The sequence below is a fragment of the Oenanthe melanoleuca genome, chromosome 26 (genome assembly GCF_029582105.1).
Source record: "Oenanthe melanoleuca isolate GR-GAL-2019-014 chromosome 26, OMel1.0, whole genome shotgun sequence".
In the NCBI taxonomy this organism is placed as follows: Eukaryota; Metazoa; Chordata; class Aves; order Passeriformes; family Muscicapidae; genus Oenanthe; species Oenanthe melanoleuca.
The window spans coordinates 651,134-678,161 of record NC_079359.1 but is presented as its reverse complement, the minus strand read 5'-3'; the positions used below and the strand labels follow the sequence as shown (position 1 = coordinate 678,161).

The window sequence follows — 27,028 nt, the reverse complement described above, 5'->3', positions numbered from 1 at the left end:
GATGAGTTGAAACCACAGTGTGTGAGATCCTGTTGGATTCCCTGGTCACAAACACTTCTAAGGATACAGAATTTACAGAGAGAGTTCTGGTGCTGAAACTGATCCCTGAGGTAGAATAATGAGTGACAGCAACCCCAGATACTGGCTGTCCTGGTACACATGTTCTAAAACCTGGATGATTTGTGCTCCCAGTCACCTGGCCCTGTGCTTGGAGGGGCTCTGAGTGAATCTTGTTCTCAGAAGGAGCTGGGAACCCCCTTTCACCATAAAGCCTCGTGCAGTGTTGAAAGGGTTCTGGGAAAAGGGCAGGAAATGTATCAAAGGCTCGTGAAAAACTTGTCCTCAGCTGACCGTGTCAGTAGTCAGTGCTGAGTTTGAAATAGGGAGATGGGGAAATTTATTCCAGAGGAGATTTTCTGGACTTGCATAAGTCTCTTCATTTTCTTTCTATAGAAAGCTTTTCCCTGAAGGAATTTGTTAAAAATCCCAGCAAAGCACAGACAGGAATGAACTCCTCCTGTGTGTGCTGAGATGTCATTTATGTGGTCCATAAAGCCAAGTGGGCAGGGTGGGGGTGCCTGCAATCCCATTTCTCAGTGGGGTTAAACACAGTTTCCTCACAGCTCACTACACCAGCTCACCAAAATGGTGTTCTCTAGAGGCAGGAACCTTACTTCAAGCCAACCTGAGCTGAAGCTGCCTTACTTTTTTTAGATCAACAGTTCCAGAAAATGCAGGTGTCTTTCATGGTTTCCTGTTTCTTGTCAATTTAAATAATGAAAAAGTGAAGTTGCTTAACTTCCACAATTGTGTAAGCCCAAGTCTGAGCTTTGAACTGTGTGACAGATGCTTCTCACCAAGCAAGTGGTTAAACTGGTGTGCTGATACCTGGGGAGTTTTCCAGCAGCACTTCCATGGTGGGAGGTAAGAGGGAGCTGGATCATTTCTTGCTTCTTTCATTATTGCAAGCACAGCACTCTGTGAGGTTTGCTGTGGGAAACTGGGAGGTTTCATGGTTTGACTCCTCTGGAATGTGGCAACAATGGGATGCAGTGGGAAATGTGGCAGCAGCAGAGAACAGGGTGTTTATTTTCATGTTGTAGTATTTTCACATTATTCACAATCCACAGTTTGCAAAGCATGTGGTGAGAAATGCCAGTGTAGGGGTTTTGTAGAATGTCTGTAAGAATCCTTATCTCTAAGATTCCACGCCCAAATTTGAGAAGTTACTGTTCCTGTTTTGGTGGGAAAAGTCAATTTAACTTAAACACATCAAGGAAGGAACTTTTCAAAGCTGCTGCTTATGAAAATGCTCACAGTGTTTTAGCTGCTGCAAAAATCATCCTGTAGGTGCTGTTTGGTTATTAAATATCCTGCATTTTCTGGGTGAGAAGGTGCCGTGCCCATCAGGGAGCAGTGACCTCCTGTGCTCAGGAACAAGACACTGGAAGGGGTTGATGCTGAGGAACTGCCAGGTTTGAGTGGCTTTGTGCCACTTTTAAAAATTTCCAAGAAATGCTTAAAAATTAAATCAAGTCTTTTGAGTTAGAAGAGGATGGCAGGTTTGTTTTGCTGATGTGTATACCTGTTTAAATATAACTCTCTTCCCTTTCTTTCAGCTTTTCTTTCTGTCAGTTAATGCTCTGAGAGAATGGGAAGCCCTTCCTCAAAACCAGCTACAGGTATTTTATTTTATTTTATTTTTTAAGGAATTTCCTTGGCTGCAGTGTTGCTGGCTGAGGTGATGTGCTGGCCCAGGGGCTGCTGTGGGGGAAGCTGAGCACGGGGGGTGTTTGGGGAAGAACTGCATGGCTGCAGACACCATCTGAGCAGCAGAATTTTCCTGTCTGCTGGTTCTACTTTCAGACAGACTGTACAGACACAGCCCCCTGTGTGTTTCTAATTGCTGGTAGTACTACTGGAGAAACGTGATTATTTTTGTTTCTATTGCAGTTGCACCAGAAGCCATTCCCACTACTACCACTGTCCCCAGCACTGTCCCCAGCACTGCCCACACCACTACAGCTGCTTTCAGAGCTGCAGGGGTTGGATGCTGGATTGATAAGTAAATGCTGCACCTTTTTTTTCCTGATTTCAAACCCAAAGTTTCCTGAGACTACAGCCTCCTTGTGCAAGGGAAGGGTTATATATCACATATTTAACATCTTGGAGGGTTAAAATTTGGTTAGAATTTCTTAGTCCATGCACTGGATGGTGATTCCTAGAGATGCTCAGTGCAGATACACACATGTTAATCTGGGGGATAAATATTACACTCCATGAAGTTTGGTGAGTTTGAGCACTACTGATGTTTCAATCCCTCTGTTGAAACCAGAGTTCTGACAGGATTTTCTGTGTATCAACAGCCATGAAATACTGTACATGTCCTTGGCCTTCATCTCTGGTGTCCTCCTGACTGTCCTGGTTTTTGCAATCATCTTCCTCTTCAGGAAAAGTGAGTGACACAGTCAAGGGCATGACAGCAAGTGATAGTGACTGCAGAAGTTACTGAGAAAGTGGCTCAAGTAATGTCTGCCTTGAATGACTCTGTGCTGATGAACAGCAACTCCTCATGAATCATCCCAGCAGTGCTTTCAGGAAAAAAATTCACTTTGCCACTGATGGGTTGTGGGGTTTTTTTTTGGTTGTGGGATTTTCTTATCCTAATCGTGGCCACACTGAATTCCTCAGTCCCTTTCACCCATCAGTCACCCCTCTCCAGCCTCTCTTGCACAGTGCAAACAGCTGAGACTGGCATCCCTTTCCTTCCTAGGTTATAAAAAATCCCACCAAACTTTACAAGAGGAAGCTTTCTCCCAGGTGGCAGCTGAGGAATTTCTTAGGAACACCCAGGTAAATGTCACAACTGTAATTTCTAATGCTTTATGCAGATATTCCACATTCTTGACAGGGTGGTAAATATTAATTTGGGGTGGGAGGGAGAAAAGTCACCTTTGAGACTCAGCTGTTACTCAGCCGTTCTTTGTCAAGAACTTCAGGGGCTCTGGGGTTTAACTAAACCACTGACTGGGCAGGTTAGGAGAAATCTTTTTAAAGGGCAGTTTTCCTCTGTGTCATTAATTCTTTGGAAGGCCCTAAAGGAGACTTGGCCCAGAACCCTGAGCCAGACTGACCAGTGGGATGAACCAGCATTTCCCACCTTCCCCCATGCAGGACAGGCTGTGTGTGGTGTTGAGGGCAGTTAGAGGTGGGAAATTCCTGCTGAGCTGCTGTGCCTGTGCTCTCTAATGTCTGTGGCTTCTCTCACATCCCCAGAATGAAGTGATCTACAGCACTCTGGTCTTCCAGCGGGGCAGGACATCACTGCCTGTGTGATGAGGATGAAATATGAAATGTTTCCAAATGAACTAAAAACATTCCCACTTTCTGGACATCAAAAGCCACGAGGATGTTGCACCATGGGAATGCCCCATGCCCTCTGTGACACAGCTCTTTTTGCAGTTATGACTGGAAGCTGTCTCCTGTTCCAAACTGGCTGCCACCAGTGTGGGCAAAGGGAGAGTTGCTCTACAGGATTTCCTCATCTGTAGAAATCTCCCTGCCCTTGTAAAGTTTCCGTTTGTGAGAGCTACCAGAGAGAATTGAGAAATGAAAATGTTTCTCTGCATCTATCCACGTCTCTGTCCTTGTGTTTCCCTTTTCGGTCAGCAACTCTAACTTTTTGTATTGTGTTTTTTTTTATTGCCGAGTGCTCTGTTTAGTAATTTTCTGTTATTGAAGTGTTGATAATGAAATGTTTATATGCAAATCTCTGCTTCCTGGTCGGGTCCCATGAAAGAAATGCACAATCAGGGTGTGACAGCCAGAATCTCTGGAAATGTTCATTCACCTGTTACTACCAAGAGCTGTAATGTCAGCACGGTGTACAAACCGTTCGTGTCACGGACGGGGATGGTTTCAGCGGTGGCTGTGTCGGAGCGGGGCGGGAGGAGCCGCCTGAGGGCAGCACCAAGCCGGGGATGGACCGGGCTGGGCTCCCTGCCCGCTGCCCCTCCTCCTCCTCCTCCTCCTCCTCTCCTCCCGCAGCTGCTGCCACCTCGGGGACACTGGGAAGTGTCACCAGACGCTCTGGTGCTCTGAAATTTGGTGTCGTGGGTTTGGCCACAAGACTTTCACAGGGTCAGCAGAAAAACTTTTGTTGTGGTGTTTGTTTTGCTGTTCTCTGCTCTCACCTCTGTCAAGGCAGTTCCTTCAAGCTCTGTTTAATAGAGAAAACAGGGGGAGCATCTCCCTCCCTCCCTCCTGTGGGCTGGGTCCCTCGGATGAGCAGGGTCACTGGCTGGGGCTGCTCTGCTTTGCTCTCAGTCCTCTCTGTTCCTCCTCCACATCCTTGTGCCTCATTCCCTTGGAGTTTGCCAAGCAGCCTGCCAGGAGTTTGGTGCAGTTTATCCAAAACACATCAGCAGAGTTCCCTGTGCATCATTCTGACAAGTGACTTGCTGCTCTTTAGGTGGGACCTGGTTTTCTGCTGAAGGCAATCGGGTCCATCAATGCTCACAGGAAAGCCTGCAGCAAGTTCTGATACTCTTCTGATATTTTGTGCAGTGGCTTCCTTTGGCTTGGTTATTGATAGAGCTGAGCTGTGAGGTGGGCAGAGCTTTGGCTGGGACAAGGGTTACCTCAGATAAGAAATGAGATGCCAACACTCTCTAAGTGAGGAGCAGAATGATTCCCTCCCTTTTCTGCTTTTTCTAAACCGCTTCTATTATTTGAAGATGGAGAAGAAAAGAGCCTGGCCATTAAGAACCTCTTCTCAGTTTGACCCATGTTCCCTAAATAAGGGCTGTGTGAGCTGTGGTGTAACAATGACTGCAGCTCCTGTGCCACCCCAGGCAGGAACTGACTGAAACTGGGCAGGTTTGTTTGATTGTCATGGGAAGACTCAGCAGGCCAAAATAATGTAAAATCCATCTACTATTTATTATTACTCATGAAAATTGACAACACTGGCTGAAGCACAAACTGACTAGAGTTAAATCTGAATGGACAGACAAGACAAATGCAGTGAGAACAGTCAGTGAGCTTGTGAGCTGCTGGATTATGAACAGCAAAGAACACATCCTGGTTTTCAATCAACTCAACCAATCCTCATGTTAAAAAAATCCCAAACTCCCAACTAGACAAAATGTCCATCTTCTGTGTTCAGAAATTATATTACATAAAGACATATATTCACATACAGCTTTAGAGCAGCTTCAGATCCACAGGTCCTGCAGTTTCCCAAGAGTTTCTTAGCAAAGCCAGGTGCTTTATCCATGCTCTGGGACCTTTATTTATGACTGTGGGTCTGTTGTTTGCTCTGTAAGAGCTGGGTCTGGCTTTTTGCACAGGATATAGGTCCTTAAAATGAAAAGGTATGTGGTTTTGAACTTCTTTATCTTGTAGGCATAGATAATGGGGTTCATGGCAGAATTGGCATGGGATAAAAGGATTGCCAAGTAAATCAAATAGGGGGGGATCTGAGACTCGGGGTAAAAATAGGAAACACAGTTTATGATGCACAGAGGCAGCCAGGAGATTGCAAACAGGAAGAGAACAAGTGCAAGAGACTTGGCTGTCTTGAACTCCTGGCCATAGAAAGCCCCAGCCCCTCTCCCAGCAGTGCCTTGGCTGAGCTTTGTGTGGATGATGTAGAAGATTTCTGCGTACAGGGCACACATGATGAGCAGGGGCAGCAGGGTCCAGGTGAAGAAGCAGAAATACACCATGAAATCCATCCTCATCACGGCCGTGAAGTGGCACCGGAGGGGGCTGGAGCTGCTGGGGCCTGCCTGGTTCCAGCCAAACATGGGCACCAGCCCTGCCAGCAGGGACAGGCACCAGCACAGCCCCAGGGCCCACCACACCCTCCTCTCAGTGGTGATTATTTTATATCTGTAGGGGAAGAAATCCCAGTCGTGTTAAAGAGAAGCGTTTTAAGGTAGTTAAGGATGAACTTGCCTGTTCAATACTGCAGGATCATTGCTAGAAAATGAAGCATTAACTTTTTTTGGGGGGGAAACCAAATTTTGTCTTGAGACAAGCCCCAACTGTCCAATGTAACAGTTACTTCCCAGCATCAGCCAGAACTGTGCTTAAGTTCCCTTGTTTAAAATTGGATGTTTAATCTAATTTATTTCTTGTTTCATTATGATCTTAGTTCTCCTCTTGCCAGGATATTGCTTTGCTGCTGCTGTCTGTCCTATCTTATTTCTTGGCGTCCTTGGCTGTACCTTCCTCTTTTTATTTGGTTTGTGCCACTTGTAGGGCTAAAATTCATTCTTCAGCTTCATAGCACCTTTCCCATTATAAAATACGATTTCTTGGATGCTTGAGGCTATGCTTTGCTTTTCTAGCTTGTGTATTTTCATTTAAATGCAAACAGTGAGTGACTTCAGTTAACTGTTAGTAAGTTTGTTACTGTTTTTGTATTTTCAGCAAATACTAAAAGGAATTTTATTTAAAAGACAAGCTCAGAGACTTAAAAAAAAAAAACAAAAAAAAAAACCTATAACACGCTCAGCATCCTGTGCAACTAACCAAAGTGCTGAAAATTCAAGTTTGCCCACAGACACATCCTGTGGCCAAATTCTGATCAGCGATAACCCGAGAGCATCAAGCTGCTCATGAGCTCTGAGTCTCAGAAAGCTCAGCTCAGGTGGGCTTGGGACAGGGAGTGATGGAAGGTGGGAGAGGTTGGGCAGAGGAAAGGTGGGACAGGAGGCTGGGCAGAGGAAAGGTCAGAGAGGAGGCTGGGCAGAGGAAAGGTGGGAGAGGTTGGGCAGAGGAAAGGTGAGAGAGGCTGGGCAGAGGAAAGGTCGGAGAGGAGGCTGGGCAGAGGAAAGGTGAGAGAGGTTGGGCAGAGGAAAGGTGAGAGAGGTTGGGCAGAGGAAAGGTGAGAGAGGTTGGGCAGAGGAAAGGTCAGAGAGGCTGGGCAGAGGAAAGGTCGGAGAGGAGGCTGGGCAGAGGAAAGGTGAGAGAGGTTGGGCAGAGGAAAGGAGGGAGAGGTTGGGCAGAGGAAAGAGGGGACAGGAGGCTGGGCAGAGGAAAGGAGGGAGAGGAGGCTGGGCAGAGGAAAGGTGGGAGAGGTTGGGCAGAGGAAAGAGGGGACAGGAGGCTGGGCAGAGGAAAGGTCAGAGAGGAGGCTGGGCAGAGGAAAGGAGGGAGAGGAGGCTGGGCAGAGGAAAGGTCGGAGAGGAGGCTGGGCAGAGGAAAGGTGAGAGAGGTTGGGCAGAGGAAAGGTCAGAGAGGAGGCTGGGCAGAGGAGCCCGGGCTCACCTGGTGGGCAGCTTGACCCGCAGGTACCTGTCGATGGCGATGGCCAGCAGGGACAGGATGGAGGCGTTGGTGAACACCAGCAGCAGGCAGCAGAGGAAGAGGCAGCTGTAGGCGGGCATGGCGATGCCCAGGCTCACCACCACGGCCAGCGGCATCACCAGCAGCCCCACGGCGGCGTCGGCCAGCGCCAGCGAGGCGATGAAGTACAGCGTGGTGTTGTGCAGCGCCTGCAGCCTCACCGCCCACATCACCAGCACGTTGCCCAGCGTGGCCAGCAGGGCCACCAGGCACTCGGTGCCGATGTAGAGCCCGTGCAGGCTGCCCAGGGCCAGGCTGCTGTTCGGCATCGCCAGCTGCTGCGGCTGCGGCTGCCCCGGCTGCGGCTGCGCGGGGGGACGTGGGCATGGACGGCCACGCGTGGATCTGCAGTGCTGGCCCGGGGACTCTCCACATCCACAGCTCGCTGCTATCTCGTGTCCCCAGCACCTGGGCAGGTATCAGCAGCTGCAGGAACTCAGCATCCAGGAGCCCTTCCCCGCTCTGGAGACCCCTCCTGAGGCTCACTGCATCCTCCAGCAGCCTCGGGTCAGCCACGTGCCTTGGGCAGCTGTTTGGAAGAGACAACGAGGGAAAGCTTCCACAGTCCTTCTTACCAGCAACTTATAAAGAAATAGTTTTACAGGTTCCTCTTTCAAAAATATCAACAGCAGTTGGCTGCAAAGCAGCCACTTATCAGTCCAGTTAATCTCTTCAGTCAGTGTCAGAACTGAGGCAGCTCAGGGGCTTGAAAGGAGCTGCATTAAAAAATAAAAGGCTCCTGAGTGGAGGTAAGGCCAGGGAGAGTGTGCCGTTACCAGCATGGGGAAAACGGACTTGACTTGGGGGAAAATTAATTCCCAATCAAATCAGAACAGGATAAGGACACAGAAAACCGAGTTGTAAAGGCAGAGGGCGGTGCTGGAGCAGAGGCGGTGTGAGCCCAGCCCCGGTGAGCCCAGCCCCGGTGAGCCCAGCCCCGGTGAGCCCAGCCCGGGTGAGCACAGCTCGGGTGAGCCCAGCCCAGCTGAGCCCAGCCGGGTGAGCCCAGCCCGGGAGAGCCCAGCTCGGGTGAGCCCAGCCCCGGTGAGCCCAGCCCGGGAGAGCCCAGCCCCGGTGAGCCCAGCCCGGCTGAGCCCAGCCCGGCTGAGCCCAGCTCGGGTGAGCCCAGCCCGGCTGAGCCCAGCCCGGGTGAGCCCAGCCCCGGTGAGCCCAACCCGGGTGAGCCCAGCCCCGGTGAGCCCAGCCCGGCTGAGCCCAGCCCGGGTGAGCCCAGCCCCGGTGAGCCCAGCCCCGGTGAGCCCAGCCCGGCTGAGCCCAGCCCGGGAGAGCCCAGCCCGGGTGAGCCCAGCCCCGGTGAGCCCAGCCCCGGTGAGCCCAGCCCCGGTGAGCCCAGCCCGGGTGAGCCCAGCTCGGGTGAGCCCAGCCCCGGTGAGCCCAGCCCGGGAGAGCCCAGCCCCGGTGAGCCCAGCCCCGGTGAGCCCAGCCCCGGTGAGCCCAGCCCGGGTGAGCCCAGCCGGGAGAGCCCAGCCCGGGAGAGCCCAGCCCGGCTGAGCCCAGCCGGGTGAGCCCAGCCCAGGTGAGCCCAGCCCAGGTGAGCCCAGCCGGGTGAGCCCAGCCAAAGGCGGGCAGGGCTGTGCGGCAGCAGCCTCGGGCTTTGGTGCCCATCAGGATTCCAAGGAGCATTTTCAGATCCCGTTATTGAGCTCCAGGAGCAGCCCGGGCCGGGCAGGTTGGGGTCGGAGCCCGGGGATGTCACAGCCAGAGGGGGTTAAAGGCTTTGGGATCCCGGTCCCCGAGCTCCTGATGGTTTTGCCATTTAAAGGCTGCACTCGGCTTGTTCCTTGGATGGCTCCGGAGAAAGGCTTCCAGCTTCTCCCGAGGGATCCTCCTACATCCTGGTGAGATAAGGATCAGGAAGGGAAGGTCTCTGCAATCTCAGCTGCGGCTTTGAGCACAGATTCCCTTTTCACTTGGGGGTGGAGGGGAGGAGAACAAATTTGCTAGAAAAAAAAATATTTCTAAATAACACACAGAAAAAAAAAAATAAATCCCACAGCAATGATCTTATCGTGTGAGTCAACAACAGCCACGTCTGCTGTGTTGTGGTGGGGCTGTAAAACATCGCGGGGAGGGGAGGGGAGGGGAGGGCAGAGCGAGCCCAGCCTGCTCCGGGTGTCCCCGAGCCGGTGCTCACACTGCCAGGCTGGTCCCTTGCTGGGGACAGCAGTGTCCCCCCTTTCCTTCCATCCCAGCAGCTCCTGCTCCTGTGCCAAGGGGTGTGGAGGAGTTTTTTCTGGATTTCAAAATTTAATGTTTGTAGGGAAAAGCCCCAAGCAAGTCATAAACCAAGTGAGTTCTGTCCTGGCTCTTCCCTGCCTGGGAAGGAAGTGAAAGCAAGGCAGAGAGAGGATGTGAGTGTGGAGCAGAATCACATCTGGTATGACAGAGTGACTGTGGGCTGCTGAATTACGAGCCAGAATGAGAGGCTGGAGCCTGGTGTGGGGGACAGTGTCCTGTCGCTGTGCCTCAGTTTCCCCATCCATGGTAAAAGAAGAGTTAATCTGGTCTGCACAGAGCTGGGAAGGGATGGACAGGAGCAGGACCCTTTTGGTTTTCCTCTGAAACTCCACATTTGGGATTTTTTTCACGTGCCCCTCCAGCAGGGGCACAGTGATGTTAGAAAACCACTGCTGGTATTTCTCACAGATGCAAAAACCTGAAGAAACCCCTCCTCTGGCACACACACAGCTGTGCTGAAAGGCAAAGTTCACTGTCCTTAGAATGCAGGGTTGGTTCCAAAGATGATTTCAGCTGCTGTCAAGAGCAAATTGTCAGAGGAGAATCAGATCTGGAAAGCTCCTCTTCCCTTCCACATCCCGTTCGCTGAGCCCTGTGCTGGGGCTCGATCCTGCTGGTGACTCAGCAGGGTGTTTGGGACTGCCAGGGGAGCTGCCAGGGGCTCTCGGCTGCTCTCTGCCCTCCAGGGCAGCCCCAGCCTCGGGCGGCCCCGGGTGTTACTGGACGCAGGGCAGGAGAGCAGCGAGTGTGTGGCACTGTGGGGCAGCCTGGCCCTGATCCCTGCCCCTCTCCTGCTGTCCCGTGATGGGTGGGTGGGACAGGCCCACAACTGTCCTGGCAGGGCAGGGACAGTGCCAGGGGACGTCCCCTTCCCTTCCCCTGCCCCGAGCAGGCTGCAGCTCCTGCAGCTGCCTTGGGAGGAGCTTTGCCCCTTGTAAGTCCTGGGCTCGGGAAAGCTCCCAGCAGCAGCTGCTCCTTGTATGGGGATGGCACCTCTGCCCTTGGCATCCCTTCCCCAGGCATCCCTGTCCATGGCATCCCTGCCCTTGGCATCCCTTCCCTTGGCACCCCTTCCCCAGGCATCCCTTCCCCAGGCATCCCTTCCCATGGCACCTCTGCCCTTGGCATCCCTGTCCATGGCATCCCTGCCCAGGGCATCCCTGGCAATGGCACCTCTGCCCTTGGCATCCCTTCCCATGGCACCTCTGCCCTTGGCATCCCTGGCAATGGCATCTCTGCCCAGGGCATCCCTGCCCTTGGCATCCCTTCTCATGGCATCCCTGCCCTTGGCATCCCTGTCCATGCCACATTTCCCTCTCTCTTTCCCCATTGGCTGTGGTACTTGAGAGGCACAGACTTCCCAAACACCTGACACCTGAGATTCCCTCTAGTGTACAACCCTCCCTTTTAATTTTTAATTCTTATAGAATTCGTGGTTTCCCCCCATTGCTTCTTTCATCTTCCAATATCCAATTTCATTTATCAGCAAAGCTACAGTTTGTACAGGCAAATGTCTTTCTCCATGCATCAGTCAGTGGAATCCATCCCATTGTTTCTTTTCTCTCAGTGCTGGTTTTATCTACCAGCAGATCCACAGCTCGTTTGTGAAGACAAACCCGACATTTCTCTCAACATTACAGCTGGAGTTTTGGGCAGGTTTTTGGGTGTGGCAGTGCAGCGGGGGCAGAGCAGCTGGCACAGTTGGATGCACTGGGGAATGCTCCCTGCCAGCCCTGGGAGCTCCAGTCCCGGGTTATCCAGTTCTTCCTGCCCTGGGCTGAGTGGATTCACCCCGGCTCATGGGGAAATGAACCCTTTTGGAATATTTTATCCCCAGAGCTGCTTTCCCAGCTTGCTGCAGAGCAGCCTGCAGAGCCAGCTCCTGCCTGTGAGGAAGGAAATCACCTCAGTTTGTGTCTCACAGCCTCTCTGCCCGGCCCTGGGAGGTGACAGCAGATCCAGGATCCCCCTCTGCACAGCACAGAACTTTCCATCCTCACTCTTCATTAGAGACTGTTTTAAAATTCCATGAAAATGGCATACAATAAATCCTGGGGAGATGAAAGGGAGGCTGGAGCTGGCAGGAGGTTCTTTAGAGAGGCTCTATTTACACGAATTGTCTGGCTGACAGGAGAGAAACTGTTTTGACATTTTATAAACTCTTCCACTGATAATTTTGCATCTCAGCACAGCAAGGCTGGGGGAGGCAGGACGGGGTGAAACAACAAAGCCAAGGCCCTGAGCTCCCTTCCCAGCTCTTCTTTCTGAACACTAGCAAATTATTGAAATGCAAAGCACTGCAAAAGCCCTTCTGTGAAAAGCAAGGGAGGAAAGTGCCATTATGTCCCTGATGAGCATCCTCAGCAGCAGCACTGCCTCTGCCCTGCCTGTGCTCAGGGCTGGACAACAGGAGGTGTAAAACCCATTGAGCAGCTTCTCCAAATCACTTCTCTCCAACAAAGTTGAGTGGACACTGCCAGAAATGTGTGGTTTATCAACCACAATCAATAGATGTGCTTGATATGGGGTCACTGGATTACTCTGAATTTTGAATGTTTAGTGGCATCTCAGGCTACAAATGTCCCAGATTAAATTACTATTATCAAGGTGATTCCTAAGATTTTGGGTTATCCTGTGCAGGGCCAGGAGGTGGATTTGTGATCCTTGTGGATCCCTCCCAGCTCAGGATATTCTATGAATATCTTGCTGTAATTTATTTATGAATCCTGACTCACTCTCTGACTGGCATTCGTGGGCTAATTCATCATTTGTCAGCATGACTGGGGGGGGGGGTGAAGCTTATATTTCCTCTGGATATCTTTTAAGTGCTTTTTTCCTGCCTTTATTTCCCTAATCAAACCAAGATCTTATTTATAGTGCTGCCGTTTCTGTCAGGGTAAGCTCGGAGTGGCCCCAATGGCTTAACAGGATTTCTTTCCTGCAGCTTTGCCCGGGTGTCATGAACAGAGGGATTTGCTCCTGTGGCTGCCCTAATCCTCTGAGGTGCAAGCAGAGGCTTTCCCCAAGGAGCAGCAATTCCAAATGAACAAATGGAAGCCCACGGGCCCTTGGGGAGGAGGAAGGAGCTGATGGCTCCAAAGCCGAGAGGGGAGTGGTCCCAAACCCCACACTGGTCGGGTTTCCAGAGCTGCCTGGTGCCGCTGGCTCTGCAGGGAGCTCAGGGTTTGCTGAGCCCTGGAGCAGGGCAGGAGAGGGAGGCTCAGCTCCCACAGAACCAAGGGCAGCCACACACAAAGGTGCCAAGCAGGAAGGAAAACCTTCGGGCCCTTCTTTGATCAAAGATGGATGAAAACAAACCATTTTCCAGGGAAGTGGTCCTGAGGTGCCTGAGTGTGCCTGGGTCTCACCAACAGGAAGATGAGCTGGAGGCAGCCAGGCTCCAGGTCTGCCAGGGAAGCTCTTTAGGAAGGAAGCATTGTTTATACCTTTTTATTTTTAATGTATGTATATTTGGATCCAACCTTTTCCATGAAGCATGGCAGAAATCAAGGCCTCTTTTGTTCTACAATTAACTCACAGACATTTTTTGGTTCCTTAGTGAAAACAAGGAATTTATTTTTCCTTACAACAAAACACACAGAGAGTTCTCCTTGCTGTAGACAACTGTTCTGTTAATGACACTGTCTGCCAGGATTGCTGGGGGGAAATAAAGTATTCTTAAATTCTTGCTGCAGATTTTGGAGCCTCACAATGATGTATCTGGAGTTTGCCCCTAAGATTTGTCTGAAGGAAGCACAACACTGCAGTGGAAGGAATTTAACCTGAGAGTGGGCATGGGCTGGCAGGGAATGGGCTGGGAATGGGAATGGGCTGGCAATGGGCTGGCAGGGAATGGGAATGGGCTGGCAATGGGCTGGCAGGGAGCAGGAGTGACCAATGCCCAGGACACCCAGCACCCAGAGCCCCCAGAGGTGTGTGGAAGGTGTCAGGAGAGCAGAGAGCAGCCCCTGCTCCCTGCCAGGGCTGCAGGGCAGTGGGAAGGGCTGGAACCCGGCTGAGCTGCTCCTCACCCTGCCCAGGGATGGAGCAGGGAGCAGAGGGAGAGGCAGGACTGCTGGGCTGGGGCCGGTGCTGACAGCAGCCCGTCAGTCTGGAATGCAGCTCCTCGCCACAACACTCAGCCCCGGCAGCAAAACAAGCCATCAAGTGCTCTGATAGCTCTGCGGTTTCTGCAGCTCTGGAAAGACAAGAGGAGATTTCTATCTTTAAGGCAACCTTAAGGATCAGCCCCCATCGTGCCAGGAGCTCAGCTGCCATCCTGGTTTATCAAAAGGGAGAGCAGCTCACAGGACTCTTTGTGCCTGTTTGGGGTAAAAGTGAGATCTGGGAGATAAATACCCTCATCCCTGGCACGTTGTTCTTTGGGCAAACAGCCTTGGGAGCTCCATCCCTGCCCTCCCACAGCAGGGGCAGCGCTGGGGGCTCAGCCCCACATCCACCCCCGTGTCAGGGGGAGCCACAGCTGGAGGTGGCTGCACAGCTGCCAGTTTGTCCCCCTGCCCAGGTCACTGCTGGGCTGAGCTCTGAGCTGCCACTGGTTCAGTTTTCCCCCAGACCCTGCCATGAATGCTGAGACAAATTCAGTCCCTGAGCCTCAATCCTCCCTGCCCGGGCTGGCTGCTCCTGGCAAACCCATCTGCTGCATTTCTCACATCAGATGGGAGAGTTTTATCTCTGCTCCTTCCACAGCCACGCTCGGGCTGGGAGAGAGCTGCTCTCAAACGCATCTGCTGCTATTTATGCAAACACTTTCTTTCCAAAGGGCAACAGAGGGAAGTGTTGGGAACCAAAGCACACCCGAGTGTTTTGAGGATGTGGCTGGATTTTCAGCCGGGCTGCAGCCGCACAGACAGCACAGCTCAGCCTGTGGGGATCTCTGGGTGCAGAAAGGAGACTGAGTGTGTCCCAGGTGACCTGCCCGGCCCTGGCACTGCTGTCCTGCCCAGGGTGGCAGACTCAGGACAGCCAGGCCTTTCTCAGACAGCTTCCAGCCAAAGCTCCTGAGTCAGAGCAGGGCTGGAAGTGACTCATGATCCGCTGAGGAGGCGACAGCTGAGTGCAGAGCTGGGCTCAGGCTGTGACACTGCCCAAACAGAGCCGGGGGCAGTGCTGGGAGGGGAGATCAGCACTGGCTGTGAGTGAGGACACACAGGTGCCTCGTGCTCCCTCCTGTTCAGCATTTGCTTTACTTTATCCAGAGGAAAATACCTGCTCTTCCCAAGAAGGAGGCTCAGAGCCAGGGTTATTCACTTGTGTTCAGGAAGCCATCAGAAAACAAAGAGTGCTGTCAAAAGTCTGAGTGTTACTGTGCTCGTAATTACAGTGGAGCAGCGATGAGAGGGAGCAGAGGAGCTGCTCCTGCCACAGCTGCTTTAGGAGAAGCTCCTGCTCAGCCCTGGGAGCAGGAGGAATGGAGGTGCTGGAGGGTCTCCAAGGCTGGGCCATGATTAAATCCTCTTAGGACAGCAGAGCAGTAACTGGAAACACACATCTCCAGGTGTAGGTGAGCTCGTTATTACCTCACTGGTGTCTTTCTAAAGCCTGTCCTGCAGCCCTGTGCTGCCTGTGCTGCCTGGGGCTGGGCTGAGGGCACCGGGAGTGTCTGATCCTGGGTACTGGCACTGACCCTGAATGGAACCAGCTGTCAACTGGGACAATTTATTCATGAATCATGGCTGAATCATGGACCGGTAATGAAGAAACTCCATGGATCTTCCAGAAGCTGACAGACAAACACCTGGATTGTTACTTTTACCTGCTCATCAAAACTTGCCCCTTGGCTACAATACAGTCATTGTGTGACTGTTTAAAGAAAACAAGTGTTTAAATCCCATGAAAGGACACATGAGAAGGAGTACTTACTGGGGTAGATATTCTCTCAATTTCAATATGTATGACATTTAATTTCAAGGCAATGTTTGTCTCACTGTGTAGGTTCCACCAAACCTCCAGTCAAAGGATGTCTCTGACTTCCTCTTGCAGTTATATTTTAACTTTCATTTTATCTTTGTTTTTTTTTTTTTTTCTTTCCTTTCCCCCACTTCCCCATACTCTTCTGCTGGCTTTTACAAAATAGAAGTAGGAAAATGGCAGCTGCAGCTGCCCTAGAAATGGGTGAAAGCAGCTGGCAGTGGAGGAGGAGGTTTGGTACCCAGAGCTGGAGGAGGCACTGCCCGACCACAGGGAGAGCGAGTGCTGGGCTGCACAGGAAGAGGTTGGGAAATAGAAAATGTGTGGTTGCAGCTGCCTTTGAGCAGTGAGCACAGCTGAAAGAATAACACTTGTTCCTGCTCATGTCGAGCTCTGCTGTCCCAGTTTTTCCTGGGTCTCTCCCTGTGGCTGTGCAGGGGTCAGGGAGCTCCAGTCCCCTCTGCTTTGGCTTTTCCCTGTGCAAATCCAGCACATTGCAGACTGGGGATGGGGTTACTGAGGGCAGAATCAGGCCCTGGCTGTGTCATGGGGGTCTCTGTGGAGATGCCACCCATCCCTACCCAGGGGATTTGGGAAGTATCCTACAAATGTGTCTCAGTATGAGGAGCTGCTGGGTCAGATCCCAACCCAAGCATCCAATCCTTCTCCTCTGGTAGGAAATTCCAGCTACAGCTTTGGACAAGGAAATTCTTGCAGAAAGCAAAGAGTGGGAGCAGCCCATTGTGCTGCTGTTGGGCTGAAAGGTGGGAATCCCTGTGCATGATCACTGGCAGCTCCCTGCTGAGCTGAGCACGGGAAGTGGGATTTGTGCTTCCTTCCACAGTGAGTTTCACAGCCTCTGATGGTATTTATAAAACCCTTGAACCAGAAACCCCAATCAGTCTCTGCCTTTCTCCTGACCCTGCAGAACTGCTGATACCAGACTGGCTCCAGGCTTTTCTGGCACAATCACAAGGCAGGGAAATGTTTGGGAAGCTGCATGAGAATCTTGCATCCCATGTCCCTTTCAGAGTGACAGTCACACAGGAGGAAAGCCCAGGTGTTTCTGGTAGAGGAAGCCTTGTTCCTGCCGGCTCACCCTTTCTGCAGCCCCGTGCTCACATCCCTAGGGCTCAAACCTGGAAAACCCCTCTGTGTTTGCACTGGGACCAGCCTCTGCTGTGATTTCGAGTGACTTCAGGGCACGGGATGAGCTGGGGGAGGAGCAGGACTGCAGTGCATGGACAAGCCAGTCCAGGAAACCTGCTGGAGCTTTGGCAGAGCCCTGCCTTGGGATCAGCCATCCCTCCCCAGATCCCACAGCTCCCAGTTCATCTGCCTAATCACCCAGCAGCTTCACCCAGCCAGACAGTGGGCACAGAACAAACCAGGCCTGCAGTGGGAGCAGGGATGGGGGTTTGGGGAATCTGGTCCTGTCTGCTCTGGGAACAGGCTCAGGGCAGAGCTGGGCTGTGTTAAACCATCCTTTGTGGTCGGATCCCTGGCAAGGACAGCGTGGGAGGTGAGGTGTGAGCTGTGACCCTCAGCCAGGGCAGCTGCTGGCAGCCATGTGGGTGCTCACTGTTAATTACATCATTAAGTCATTATTCATAATGATACACTGCAATCTCATCTGTAAAGAAAATATTGTGCTTGCACTTCAAAGGCTTGTGTTGAGATCTTTGGAATGAGCATTTTTTCTTGATTCTCCCCTGAGTAGAGTTTAAAGAATGATTATTTTAAGTTTAGAGAGCACCAGTTCCTTCCTTGTGCAGTTTAGGTCCAGACACTGAGGACAGGAGCAGGCTGCAGTCAGCACCTTTATTTCTGACAGCCTGAGCAAAAGGATAACGTGTTATTAGCCTGCATGGTGTCAAACCCACTTTCATTTACTCTCCAGCCCTCTGATTCTATCAGCCAGCAATCCAAGGTCGTTATGCAATCACAAATTGTTTCTGAATTTCATTAGATCAGCAAATGGGCCTTAGCTATGTATTTACATCAGCTGAACTTGTGATGATTTATCCAATTGGGCAATTATTATTTTGGAATAAAAGCAGTCCTGAGGGATTCTGCTTCATATTAATTTGCCTGTGGAAGACTCAGTGCAACCTCTGCAACTCAGCTGCAAAAGCAGGTGAAAAATTACAATCCTGTTGCATGTGCTGGGATAAATAAGTGTTTTCCTTTCAGTCTTTAACTGCTGCCATGTAGCAGGAAAATGGGAGTGAAATCTTGGTGTAATTTAATTTGAATTTGGTTTGGACTGAAGAGCTCGGGAAAGAAGTTATTGTGGCAGCTCCTGTTTTGTATAAACAGATGGGCTGTGATAAATTACACCTTTTAAATAAAACTGCAGTGTGAAGGGTCACTGGATTTCCTGGGCTGTGTCCAGGGCATTACAGGCTGTGTCCTGGGTGTGACAGGATGCAGAGAATCGATTCTCTTTGCCTCATAACCTGCTGGTGTTGCTGAGCTGGTGTGGAGTGGAAACCCCTGGTCTGGGGTTGTCAGCAGGTTCCACCCCTCAGCAGGTGTCAGTGCTGTCAGTCCCTGGAGACCTCCCTGGAATAATGGGATTTGTTAGAAATGGGGAAATGCACCGAGGTGTGGACACGGGAGGCAACACCCTGCTGGGAAATTGGGTTTGCTGAGGAGCAATCCTGTGCTGCACCAGAGAAAAGGAGCAGCAGCAGCGACTGAAACAGCTCTGAGGGGCTGCATGTGCCTGCCTGGAGGATTTGGGGCTGGGAGAAACAGAGATCCAGATTTATTCCCTGTTGGAGTCACCAGGAAAAGTGCCTCTGATTTCAGCTGAACTTGGACCTGCTTCTCCTCTTCTAATCATTTCATAACCAGCTTCACATTCAACCAGATCTAATTTCATGTACTTGCAAAGCCTGACTCAGCAATAAATGTTATCAGCTTCCACTCCAACCTGCAGAAAATGGGGGGAAAAGTCACCCTTCCCAGAACACACATCAAACAGGAGCTCTGACTCGCTGAGTCAGGCCCTCCGTGTGCCCGGACCCTCATTGTTTTGAAACCTGGGAGATGGTCCACAAGCCATGAAACAGATCAGTGTGTGATTCCTTAGATACAATAAAATTCTTCAGTCAGTGCTCAGTGGGAAAAGCTGCAAATGGCTTGATATTTGGGGCAAAGTTTGCTAAAGCTTTAATTTCAAAGGAAATTCGGGGTAAAACCTTGCAGAATGCTCAAACATTTCCATGTACACTGAGCCTGGTAAAGGAACTGCATCCCTCGCAGTTTCTGCCCATAGAAATGTTTCTGCACAGCTTTTAAACAGAAGTTACTGCTGATATTCTGTCCCCACCTGTTTTCCAGCCACAACCTCATGTTTTTAAACATTGAGCTAGTAACTTCCTAAGGTCACAGATTTCACGATAACGTTTGTACTCTGAAGAAACAGGTTGCTCAACCACGAGTGCTGAGCATCCTTCAAGGCAGATGCTTTTGCCACCCCGAGTGTCCCGACTGAGCCTCTCAGTGCTGAGGCTGCCAAGTCCTTCCTGCAGAGACAGAAAGTGTGGAAATCCTCTGCTGACATCGCCCTGCCTCCAGCGATCCAAAGCCAGCAGTGATTCACCTGCTCGCTCCCAGCACGGTGGTCCCCGGGGAAGGAGACACCTCTTAAGCCATAAAACCAGGGATTTGCAGATCAGTATCAGCAGCCACAAGTTGTACCTGGAAGCAAAATTCTGCGCTGTGTATTTATTTCTGCTGCACACACAGAGCTGTGAGAGGGAGAACTGGAGCAGTCTCAGTTACAGAGGGTGAGTGGGGACTCTGAGATCTGTGTGTCTCCTGGTTGCTCACTTGCTGGGGATTTCAGATAAGTCATTTAATCTTTGTTTTCTCATCTCTACAGCCAGACAAATAACATTTAGCATTTTTGTTGGACTTCTGGATGAAAGGCAGCATGACTGCTAAAATATTGCTCCTGTAGCCTCAGACCTCAACAAATCTGCTCGTGTCCCTGAAGCTTTGCAAGAGGAGATAGAGGAGTGTGGGGAGGCCCGTGGGTGCGCTGCTGCTGCTGCTTCTGGCATCGTCCTCTGCATCTCCCTAGGGACAGTGTCTGCAGCCTTCGGGCTGTCCCTGCTTGTGCAAGGAGATGACAGTGCTGGGAAACACAAGAGATCCCTCTGCATTCCATGGAGAGCCGGGCATTGCAGCCATGGAAGGAGCTACAGCTCCTCCTGGGGTATTTACACATTCTTAACCAGGAAAGCAAGTCCCTGAAATTTATTGACTGTTGACGTTAGCTTTTCTGGAGTGTGTAGTTTAGAGCCGAATTACAGTTTAAGTTGGGGCTAATGAAGAGATCTCCCTGTGCTGGACTTCTGACCTGATCCTCCCTGTGTGGCTGCTGTCACTTACAAACCCTCGGGGACAAAAACACCCTCCGCACTTTTCTGTTTTCTTTTCCCGCGTTTTGTCTGTTTCTTGTTGGTTTCGTGATCCAATGTCACAGTTCTTTATTTTGGGCTTTTCTAAAGAAACAAACAAACCCCCACACCCACTGAAGTGCTGTGTTTCCAGAGAAGCTTTTCCAGGGGTGAAGGTGATGTGCGCTGCTGCTGAGCCCCGCGGTGCGCAGTGCTCGGGGACCTCTTGGTGACACCTGTGCGGTGTGACAGAGCAGCAAAACCTCCGCACGGAAACACCCTCAGCCCCTCCCGTGGGGAAATTCCCTCCCTGGGCCTCCCTGAGCCCGCTCCTCCTGTCCCTGTTGGCTGGCATGAGACCCCAAATCCCCCCGGCTGTCCCTTCTGTCGGGGAGTTGTGCAGAGCCAGAAATTGCCCCTGGTCCCCCTTTTCTCCAGGCTGAGCCCCTTTCCAGCCGCTCCTGGTGCTCCAGCCCCTTCTCAGCTCCGCTCCCGTGCCTGGACCCGCTCCCGCCGCTGCAGAGTGGCCCGGCCCCGGCCCCGACCCGCTGGATGTGCCCATTCCCCACATGAACAGCCCCGCTGGATGTGCCCGTTCCCCACATGGACAGACCCCGCTGGATGTGCCCATTCCCCACACGAAGAGCCCCGCTGGATGTGCCCATTCCCCAGGAACAAACCCCGCTGGATGTGCCCGTTCCCCAGGAACAAACCCCGCTGGATGTGCCCGTTCCCCACACGGACAGACCCCGCTGGATGTGGCCATTCCCCACGGGAACAGCCCCGCTGGATGTGCCCGTTCCCCACACGAACAGCCCCGCTGGATGTGCCCGTTCCCCACACGAACAGCCCCGCTGGATGTGCCCGTTCCCCACACAGAACAAACCCCGCTGGATGTGCCCGTTCCCCACACAGAACAGACCCCGCTGGATGTGCCCATTCCCCACAGGAACAGCCCCGCTGGATGTGCCCGTTCCCCACACGGACAGACCCCGCTGGATGTGCCCATTCCCCACACGGACAGACCCCGCTGGATGTGCCCATTCCCCACACGAACAGACCCCGCTGGATGTGCCCATTCCCCACACGAACAGCCCCGCTGGATGTGCCCATTCCCCACACGGAGCAGCCCCATTAGACGCCCATTCCCCACACGGAGCAGCCCCATTAGACGCCCATTCCCCACACGAACAGCCCCCGCCGGACTCCGCACCTGCCCCGGCCCTCCCGGAACTTTTGCCGGCCCGTCCGTCCCCGCCCGCCGCTGGCTCCTCCCCAGGCCGCGGCCGCGCAGGGCGGAGCGGACGCGGCGCCGCCGCCGCGCAGAGCAGCAGCAGCGGCAGCGGCAGGAGGAGCCGAGCCGAGCCGAGCCCCGAGCCCCGAGCCCGCTCCGGGGGAGCCGAGCGGCGGCGGGGACGGCGCGGGGGCGGCGGTGAGCGGGGAGCGCGGCGGGGCCGGGCCGGGGAGCGGCGGGGAAGCGGCGGGTCCGGCTGTCCCGGCGGGGCCTGGCGAGGCCGCGGGCGGGCGGAGCGGGGCAGGGGCCGGCCCGCAGTCCGGCGGGGCCGGGCGGTGTCAGCGGGGCCGCGCTGGGCGCTCCCTGCCCGCGGCCCGGCCGGCAGCGAGGGGAGGCGGCTCGGCCCCCGCCCGGCCCCAACCCCAACCCCGGCCCCGTTCTCGTCCTGCCCCGGCCGGTCCGTCCTGCCCCGCCGGACATCCTCATCCATCTTGTGCCGCACCGGGCGGGCTGTGCCGGCCGGGCTCTCAGATAGGCGGAATTGTTGCGGTGTTGGCGGGGTCAGGGGTGCGCCCCGTGCTCGCCGCTCCCCGCGGTGCGGAGGGGCGCAGGGGCTCGTGCGGGGCCCGAGGGACAGCGGGGCCGGAGGCACGGAGGGTGGGCTGGCACGGGGGGACAGGGGATGGCAGGACGGGGGATGGTAGTATAGGGGGCAGGAGATGGCAGGGTAAGACACAGGAGTTGGAAGGACAGGGGATGGCAGGATAGAACACAGGGGGTGGCAGGACAGGGCACAGGAGTTGGAAGGATAAGGGACAGGGGATGACAGTATAGGGCACAGGAGTTGGAAGGACAGGGGACAGGGCACAGGGGGTGGCAGGACAGGGCACAGGAGTTGGAAGGATAGAGGACAGGGCACAGGGGGTGGCAGGACAGGGCACAGGCTCCATGAGCTGCTCTGCTTTGCCAGCCTGGATGGGCAGCAGGAGGTTTGGGCAGAGGGGACAAGCCAAGGGGGATTCCCTGGTGAGCCACGTGGAGCCACGGGCTGGCCCATCCTCATCCTCTGGCCCATCCTCCTCCTCCACTCCCAAGGACTCGTTGTCTCAGACCACCTCTGCTCTGAAAAGCTTTCTTGCACTTCCTTCAATTGCTTTAAAGAGAAACGGTTCTCTGTGCAGGGAAACTTTGGTGTTTCGATACTTCTCGTTAATTGGTGACTTTGCTTGCAATATTCGAGGTGCAGAACGTGTGGCTTTGGTGCAGGGATTCCTGTGAAGCTTCCTCAGTGGGAGGGTTGGGGTTTGGACACACTCAATTCCAACTGACACTGGAACTAGGTCTTGCTTTGCTCACAGCTTGGAAAGAGCTGCAAACAGGAAGGGCAAACCATGAAAACTCTGGGTTTTTTCCTTTCAGGAGCTTAACAGGAGAGATAATATTTCTTAAAATAGTTGTTTGACTTGAAAACGCCTGTCTGCCTTCGGAGTATTGTATCTGTGCACTCTGTAATTTGTGTTGTAGTTCTCTCTGAGTAGTTGTGCTGCTCCCCATAAGGAGACACCAGATTATGTGAAGAGTTGAGGAAAGCGGCTGTTCAGCTGACAGTGCCTGTCTGCTCTAAAATGTTTCACTGTTGTGATTCATGTCATTGCTTTTTTCATGCTGAAATGGTGTGTCAGTAATTCTCCCTGGTGTCCTCGATCCTCGGATCTAATGTGGGAATTTGTGAGACTTTCAGGAAGTAATGGATGAAGCTTGGGGAAACAGAGAATGGCGCGTTAGCAAAGCTCTGTGCCTTTAATGAGAAGTTATCCAAAACCAGGCAAGTTAAAGGGAAGTTCCAGATGGAGCACTCTTGCTTTTGTGATCTCTGCAACTTTGTGAATTCACAGAAACGATGTATTTCACAAGTATGAAATGCTGATTATTCTGACATCATTATCACGTTGCTATAGTGACTTCATTACGCTGGGAATGCCATGTTCACATCCAGTTGCTATGGAGAAAATCAGTGTCATAAATAAAAACACTTAATGTTCTGTTCATCCCTCTGGCAGGAAAAAAAGCATCGATATATTGACGTGAGTGAAGACTGGCAACATATTCCAACAGAAGTTGTCAGTGCCAAGTCACAAGCTGGGGAATTGTCACTTGCCATTCTCGGCAGATTGTCCCTCGCCTCAGTGTGTTGTGGCAGGTAGCAGAAGTTGTGAAATGCTGCTTTTGGAATGGAGGGTGACAGAGTGTCTGTCGTTCTTCAAGGTGGAGTCGGCAGGAAGTGCTGTGCTCGCACCACTTCTAAAAATAATCTGTTTTTATGTGCAGTGTTTGTGCTCCTCAGCCCCTGTCAGGGAGCAGAGCTTTCCCCTCCAGAGCAGATCCAGCTCACAGCCTGTGTGTGGGGATGCCCAGGAGCCGTGGGGCTGAGGGCACCTCGGTGCCACCCCAGCCCGGTGTCACAGCCAGGCTGTCACCCCCTAGCCCAGCGCTGGCTGCCATCACGTGTCCTGCTCTGCCTGCCTGGCTTTAGGGTAAGGAGCTTTGCTGGAGGTTTTGAGAGGATCTTCTGCCAAACTGGCTGCACTGCTCGCACAGCATAAGTGCAGTGACAGGTTCATGCTTTTATTTGGAGACTGGTGTTTACTCAGAGCATGGGGACAGTTTATATTGCAGATATACAGACATAGTGTATTAGTGATACATTTCGTGGCTGCTCAGCCTGTCCGAGGACTGTTCTGAAAAAAACTGAAAAGTAATTAAATGGCAGGAGTGTAGCATGTGGATGCACTTGAACATTAAAGTTTTAATTGTATATTGAATCATCGTCCTGGGCATAAACAACTCCAAGCATTTGTTTGTACTTTACATTGCAGTGCTTTTTCTCGTAGCCTGCACGTGCACAGTGCACTCGGTGGCACTTTGAACTTGTGCTCAGTGTTTAGAGAACAGATTGCTTCTGTGCAGCTTTGCAGGCTTAAAAAATCGTCCTCCAGAGGAATCCTAATACTCTGACAACAGGAGTGTGTTATCCGTTTTCCTAGGGAAAACAAAGAGAATCTTTTGAACATACAGAAGTTCAAACCTTTAGGCTTTATATTTGAAGTGTTTTTTATGTGTAGCTGTTTGAAGTTCAGAATTATCCTTGATCCAGTGTTACTTTCAACCTTGCCAAAATCAGCTCAGCTGGCTCTGGCTGTGGATCCTGATAAAAACTTTTGGGTTTTAGGGTAATATGGGAGATTTCCTATTTTATCACTTTCTTTGAATTTCTGATGAGCCACGTTAGTGTTGAACATCAATCACTTCTTATTACTTTGTGTATTTAATTCTGCAGATTCAAGGAAGCAGAATCAAGGGAGGTGCGACTTTTAAAACTTGGTCAAGTCCTGGGGTGGTGTTTGGATTTTTTTGCCTTGATTTGGGAGGGGTGTTTGGTTGTTTTTTCAAGATGAGGTAGTGAGGATGGTGGTTAAAGTATAGCCTTAGTTAATTTTATGTTGAGCTCTGAAGTACTTACTGATTTTCTTTTACTCTTTTATTTAATAGTTAATTGGAAATTAAACAGAAAGTGAATGAAGTGTCTTAAAAGGGTGCTTCTAAATCCCAGGGTCAGATTTTCCTGTAGGCATTTGTGTTTGCACTTTAGGAAAGTTGCTGCTGCTGGAAACATGACACCTAATGGCAGAGATAAGTAAGGATATCCCAAAGTTTTCTGAAAGAACTGTTCATCTTGCTGAGCTCTCTTACCTGGTCCAGCCTGTCTTGCTCAGATGTCAAAACTTGTGTGAGATGTAGAGAGTCCCTCTCCATCCTTCCCATGGGCTCCCTGCAGGTCCTGGAAGGTAGAATCAAGCTCAGGAGGTTTCATTTAGTGGAAATGGTGAAATAGAGCATCAGGTTATGAAGATGAGTTTGTGCCAGTGCTCCCTGAGCAGGGGATGGATGGCAGGAGGGAGGCCCAGTTTTTGTGGGTGAGAATTCCCCAGACTGGTTGGCTGCTGCAGTTCAGGGCAGCAGTGAGTTACTCACCCCCTGAGAGGTGAGGAAGGCAAGGCAGAGACTGAACTCCTCTGATTTCCCATTGCTGAACCTTTATTGTTGAGCATTCAGAAACTCTTGGAAGCAAGAACCAAGTGGGAATCCAACTGCTGCAGTGTAGTTTCCAGCATGAATGTTAGAGTGAAGAAAACCATCAGTGTTGGTAAGTGAAGAGCTGTTGATGAGCAGGTGTGATGAAAATACACTTGAATTGTGCCAGTCCCACTGCTGATGGAGGGAAGGAGTTGGGAGAACCAGAAACTGCAGCTGCTGACACACCTGAGCCAGGGCAGTGTCCTTCAGCCCTGAGCTGCAGCAGGGCTGATGTGGTGCCTCTGCTTTGCCTGTGACAGTGGGAAGAACATGACCTGGGGCTTTTTCTGGCTGCCAGAATTACACCAAACAGGTGACATTTGGTCTCTGTCCTCAGAGGTACCAGGGTGTTATTTGCAAGGAGCAGCCTGCATTTGTGGGAGTTCCATGGAGCTGCCTTTCTGTTGTGACAAATTGAGGGTCTCTGCTGGTTGGTGTTCAGCTGGCTGTGCTTGTTGCTAGTGACTGTTGACATCCTCTGTGAGCTGGTTTGACATGTCTGACTGAAACCCTTTGCAGCTAAATGGCTCATTATCAGAGGCTTCCTGTTATTTCCTGTGATAGCATAATTTGGTTAATTAATGCCTGTTTTCTGAGCTCCCCTCTGAAGAGAAGGGGACCCAGTGACAGCAGAGCATCAGTCAGGACACACCTGGGCCTGCTCAGCTCTTGGTAGCTGGTTTTTGCACTGAAGCACTTTGTGCTGCACTCTGGTGCCATTTCACTCCCAGGTTTGCTATGAAACAAGCTTTGATCTGCAAAGGGAACTGGCTACTGAGAGTTCACTAGTTCCCTTGCAAGTACTGCAATAATTAAGGTTGTGTAGAATAATCCATTTAACGACATTAAGATGAGGAGGCTGTGGGAAGAAGGGTGGTGCTCAGGGAGGAGCCACTGAGCCTTACATTCCTGATCAGAAATGCTGTGTTTAAACTGAGGTTGCATGCAGTGCTGTGGGAGGAAATAGGACTCAGAACCCCTGATCTGTCATTCTGGGGTCTGTTCCTTCTGCACTGGCTGTGCTCAGAGCAGCACACCTGGCTGCAGGTGAGCTCAGAGCTGCCTGTGTGTGTTTCTCCTGTGGCAGCAGAGCCCAGGGCAGGGCTGGGGCTCTGTCTCACCCTGCCAGCTGCTGGAGCAGGTCTGGTGGCTCTGCTGAACCCGACCTGGCCACATGAAGACGGTGCCTGGATGTTTTGATGTGTGCTCTGCTCCCTGTGTGAGTGCTCAGGCAGGTATTGGGAGTTGGGAAATACCTGCTGTACCTGACCAGGCACTTCCACTGCAGCTGCAGTGGCTTCACCTGAACCCAGGTAAAGGCTCAGTTTGGGTTTTTTTCAGTTGAGAAATCCAGATGCTGACAAAAGCAGACTTGGTATGCTTTGAAAACTGCTGGTTACTTTATTTTGATGAACAAAATCATCAATCTGAGGGGGAAGCCTGACCCTGCACAAAAAGAAGCAGTGATAGGACAAACAGCCAAAAAGTAATCTCCTGGGCTACTCACAGCCCCTGGCTGCAGGTGGTTGTCTTGGCTCTTTCACTTATTGGACTTTGTTTAACTTAAGTTATGGGCAGCCAGGCAGTGGCAGTCCTGTTGGGAAGGTGGCCTGAGGCATTGTGGTTTGTTATTTATTTTGAATATTGATAAGATGGAGAACACTGAAATCCATCTGGGGCACTGAAGCAAGAGGTCTGGATG

At 51.9% G+C, this 27,028-nt stretch overlaps 3 protein-coding genes across 4 annotated transcripts in view; 2 read left to right on the top strand and 1 right to left on the bottom strand.

The window, feature by feature from the left end:
* The first annotated feature begins 430 nt into the window (after positions 1 to 430).
* C26H1orf162 (chromosome 26 C1orf162 homolog) lies at positions 431 to 3,820 on the top strand. 2 transcript variants are annotated; one of them, XM_056511498.1, is made up of 6 exons: positions 431 to 924; positions 1,620 to 1,682; positions 1,954 to 2,065; positions 2,367 to 2,455; positions 2,774 to 2,853; positions 3,277 to 3,820. In XM_056511498.1, the coding sequence occupies exons 2-6, from the start codon at positions 1,652 to 1,654 to the stop codon at positions 3,334 to 3,336; spliced, it is 372 nt and encodes a 123-aa protein (XP_056367473.1). In that variant the 5' UTR covers positions 431 to 924; positions 1,620 to 1,651; the 3' UTR covers positions 3,337 to 3,820. The 2 variants fall into 2 exon arrangements, with proteins under 2 accessions (XP_056367473.1, XP_056367472.1); XM_056511497.1 differs by having other exon boundaries at positions 431 to 1,682.
* Positions 3,821 to 4,917: 1,097 nt separating this feature from the next.
* Positions 4,918 to 8,283, bottom strand: ADORA3 (adenosine A3 receptor). Its single transcript, XM_056511494.1, has 2 exons — positions 7,279 to 8,283; positions 4,918 to 5,895 (listed from the first exon to the last, which is right to left on the bottom strand). The coding sequence occupies exons 1-2, from the start codon at positions 7,623 to 7,625 to the stop codon at positions 5,295 to 5,297; spliced, it is 948 nt and encodes a 315-aa protein (XP_056367469.1). The 5' UTR covers positions 7,626 to 8,283; the 3' UTR covers positions 4,918 to 5,294.
* Positions 8,284 to 21,255: 12,972 nt separating this feature from the next.
* RAP1A (RAP1A, member of RAS oncogene family) overlaps positions 21,256 to 27,028 on the top strand; it is a 31,498-nt gene continuing 25,725 nt past the window's right edge. The window contains exon 1 of the mRNA XM_056511318.1: positions 21,256 to 21,390. The gene's annotated coding sequence lies outside the window, so the exon portion shown is untranslated. The remainder of the gene's footprint in view (positions 21,391 to 27,028) is intronic.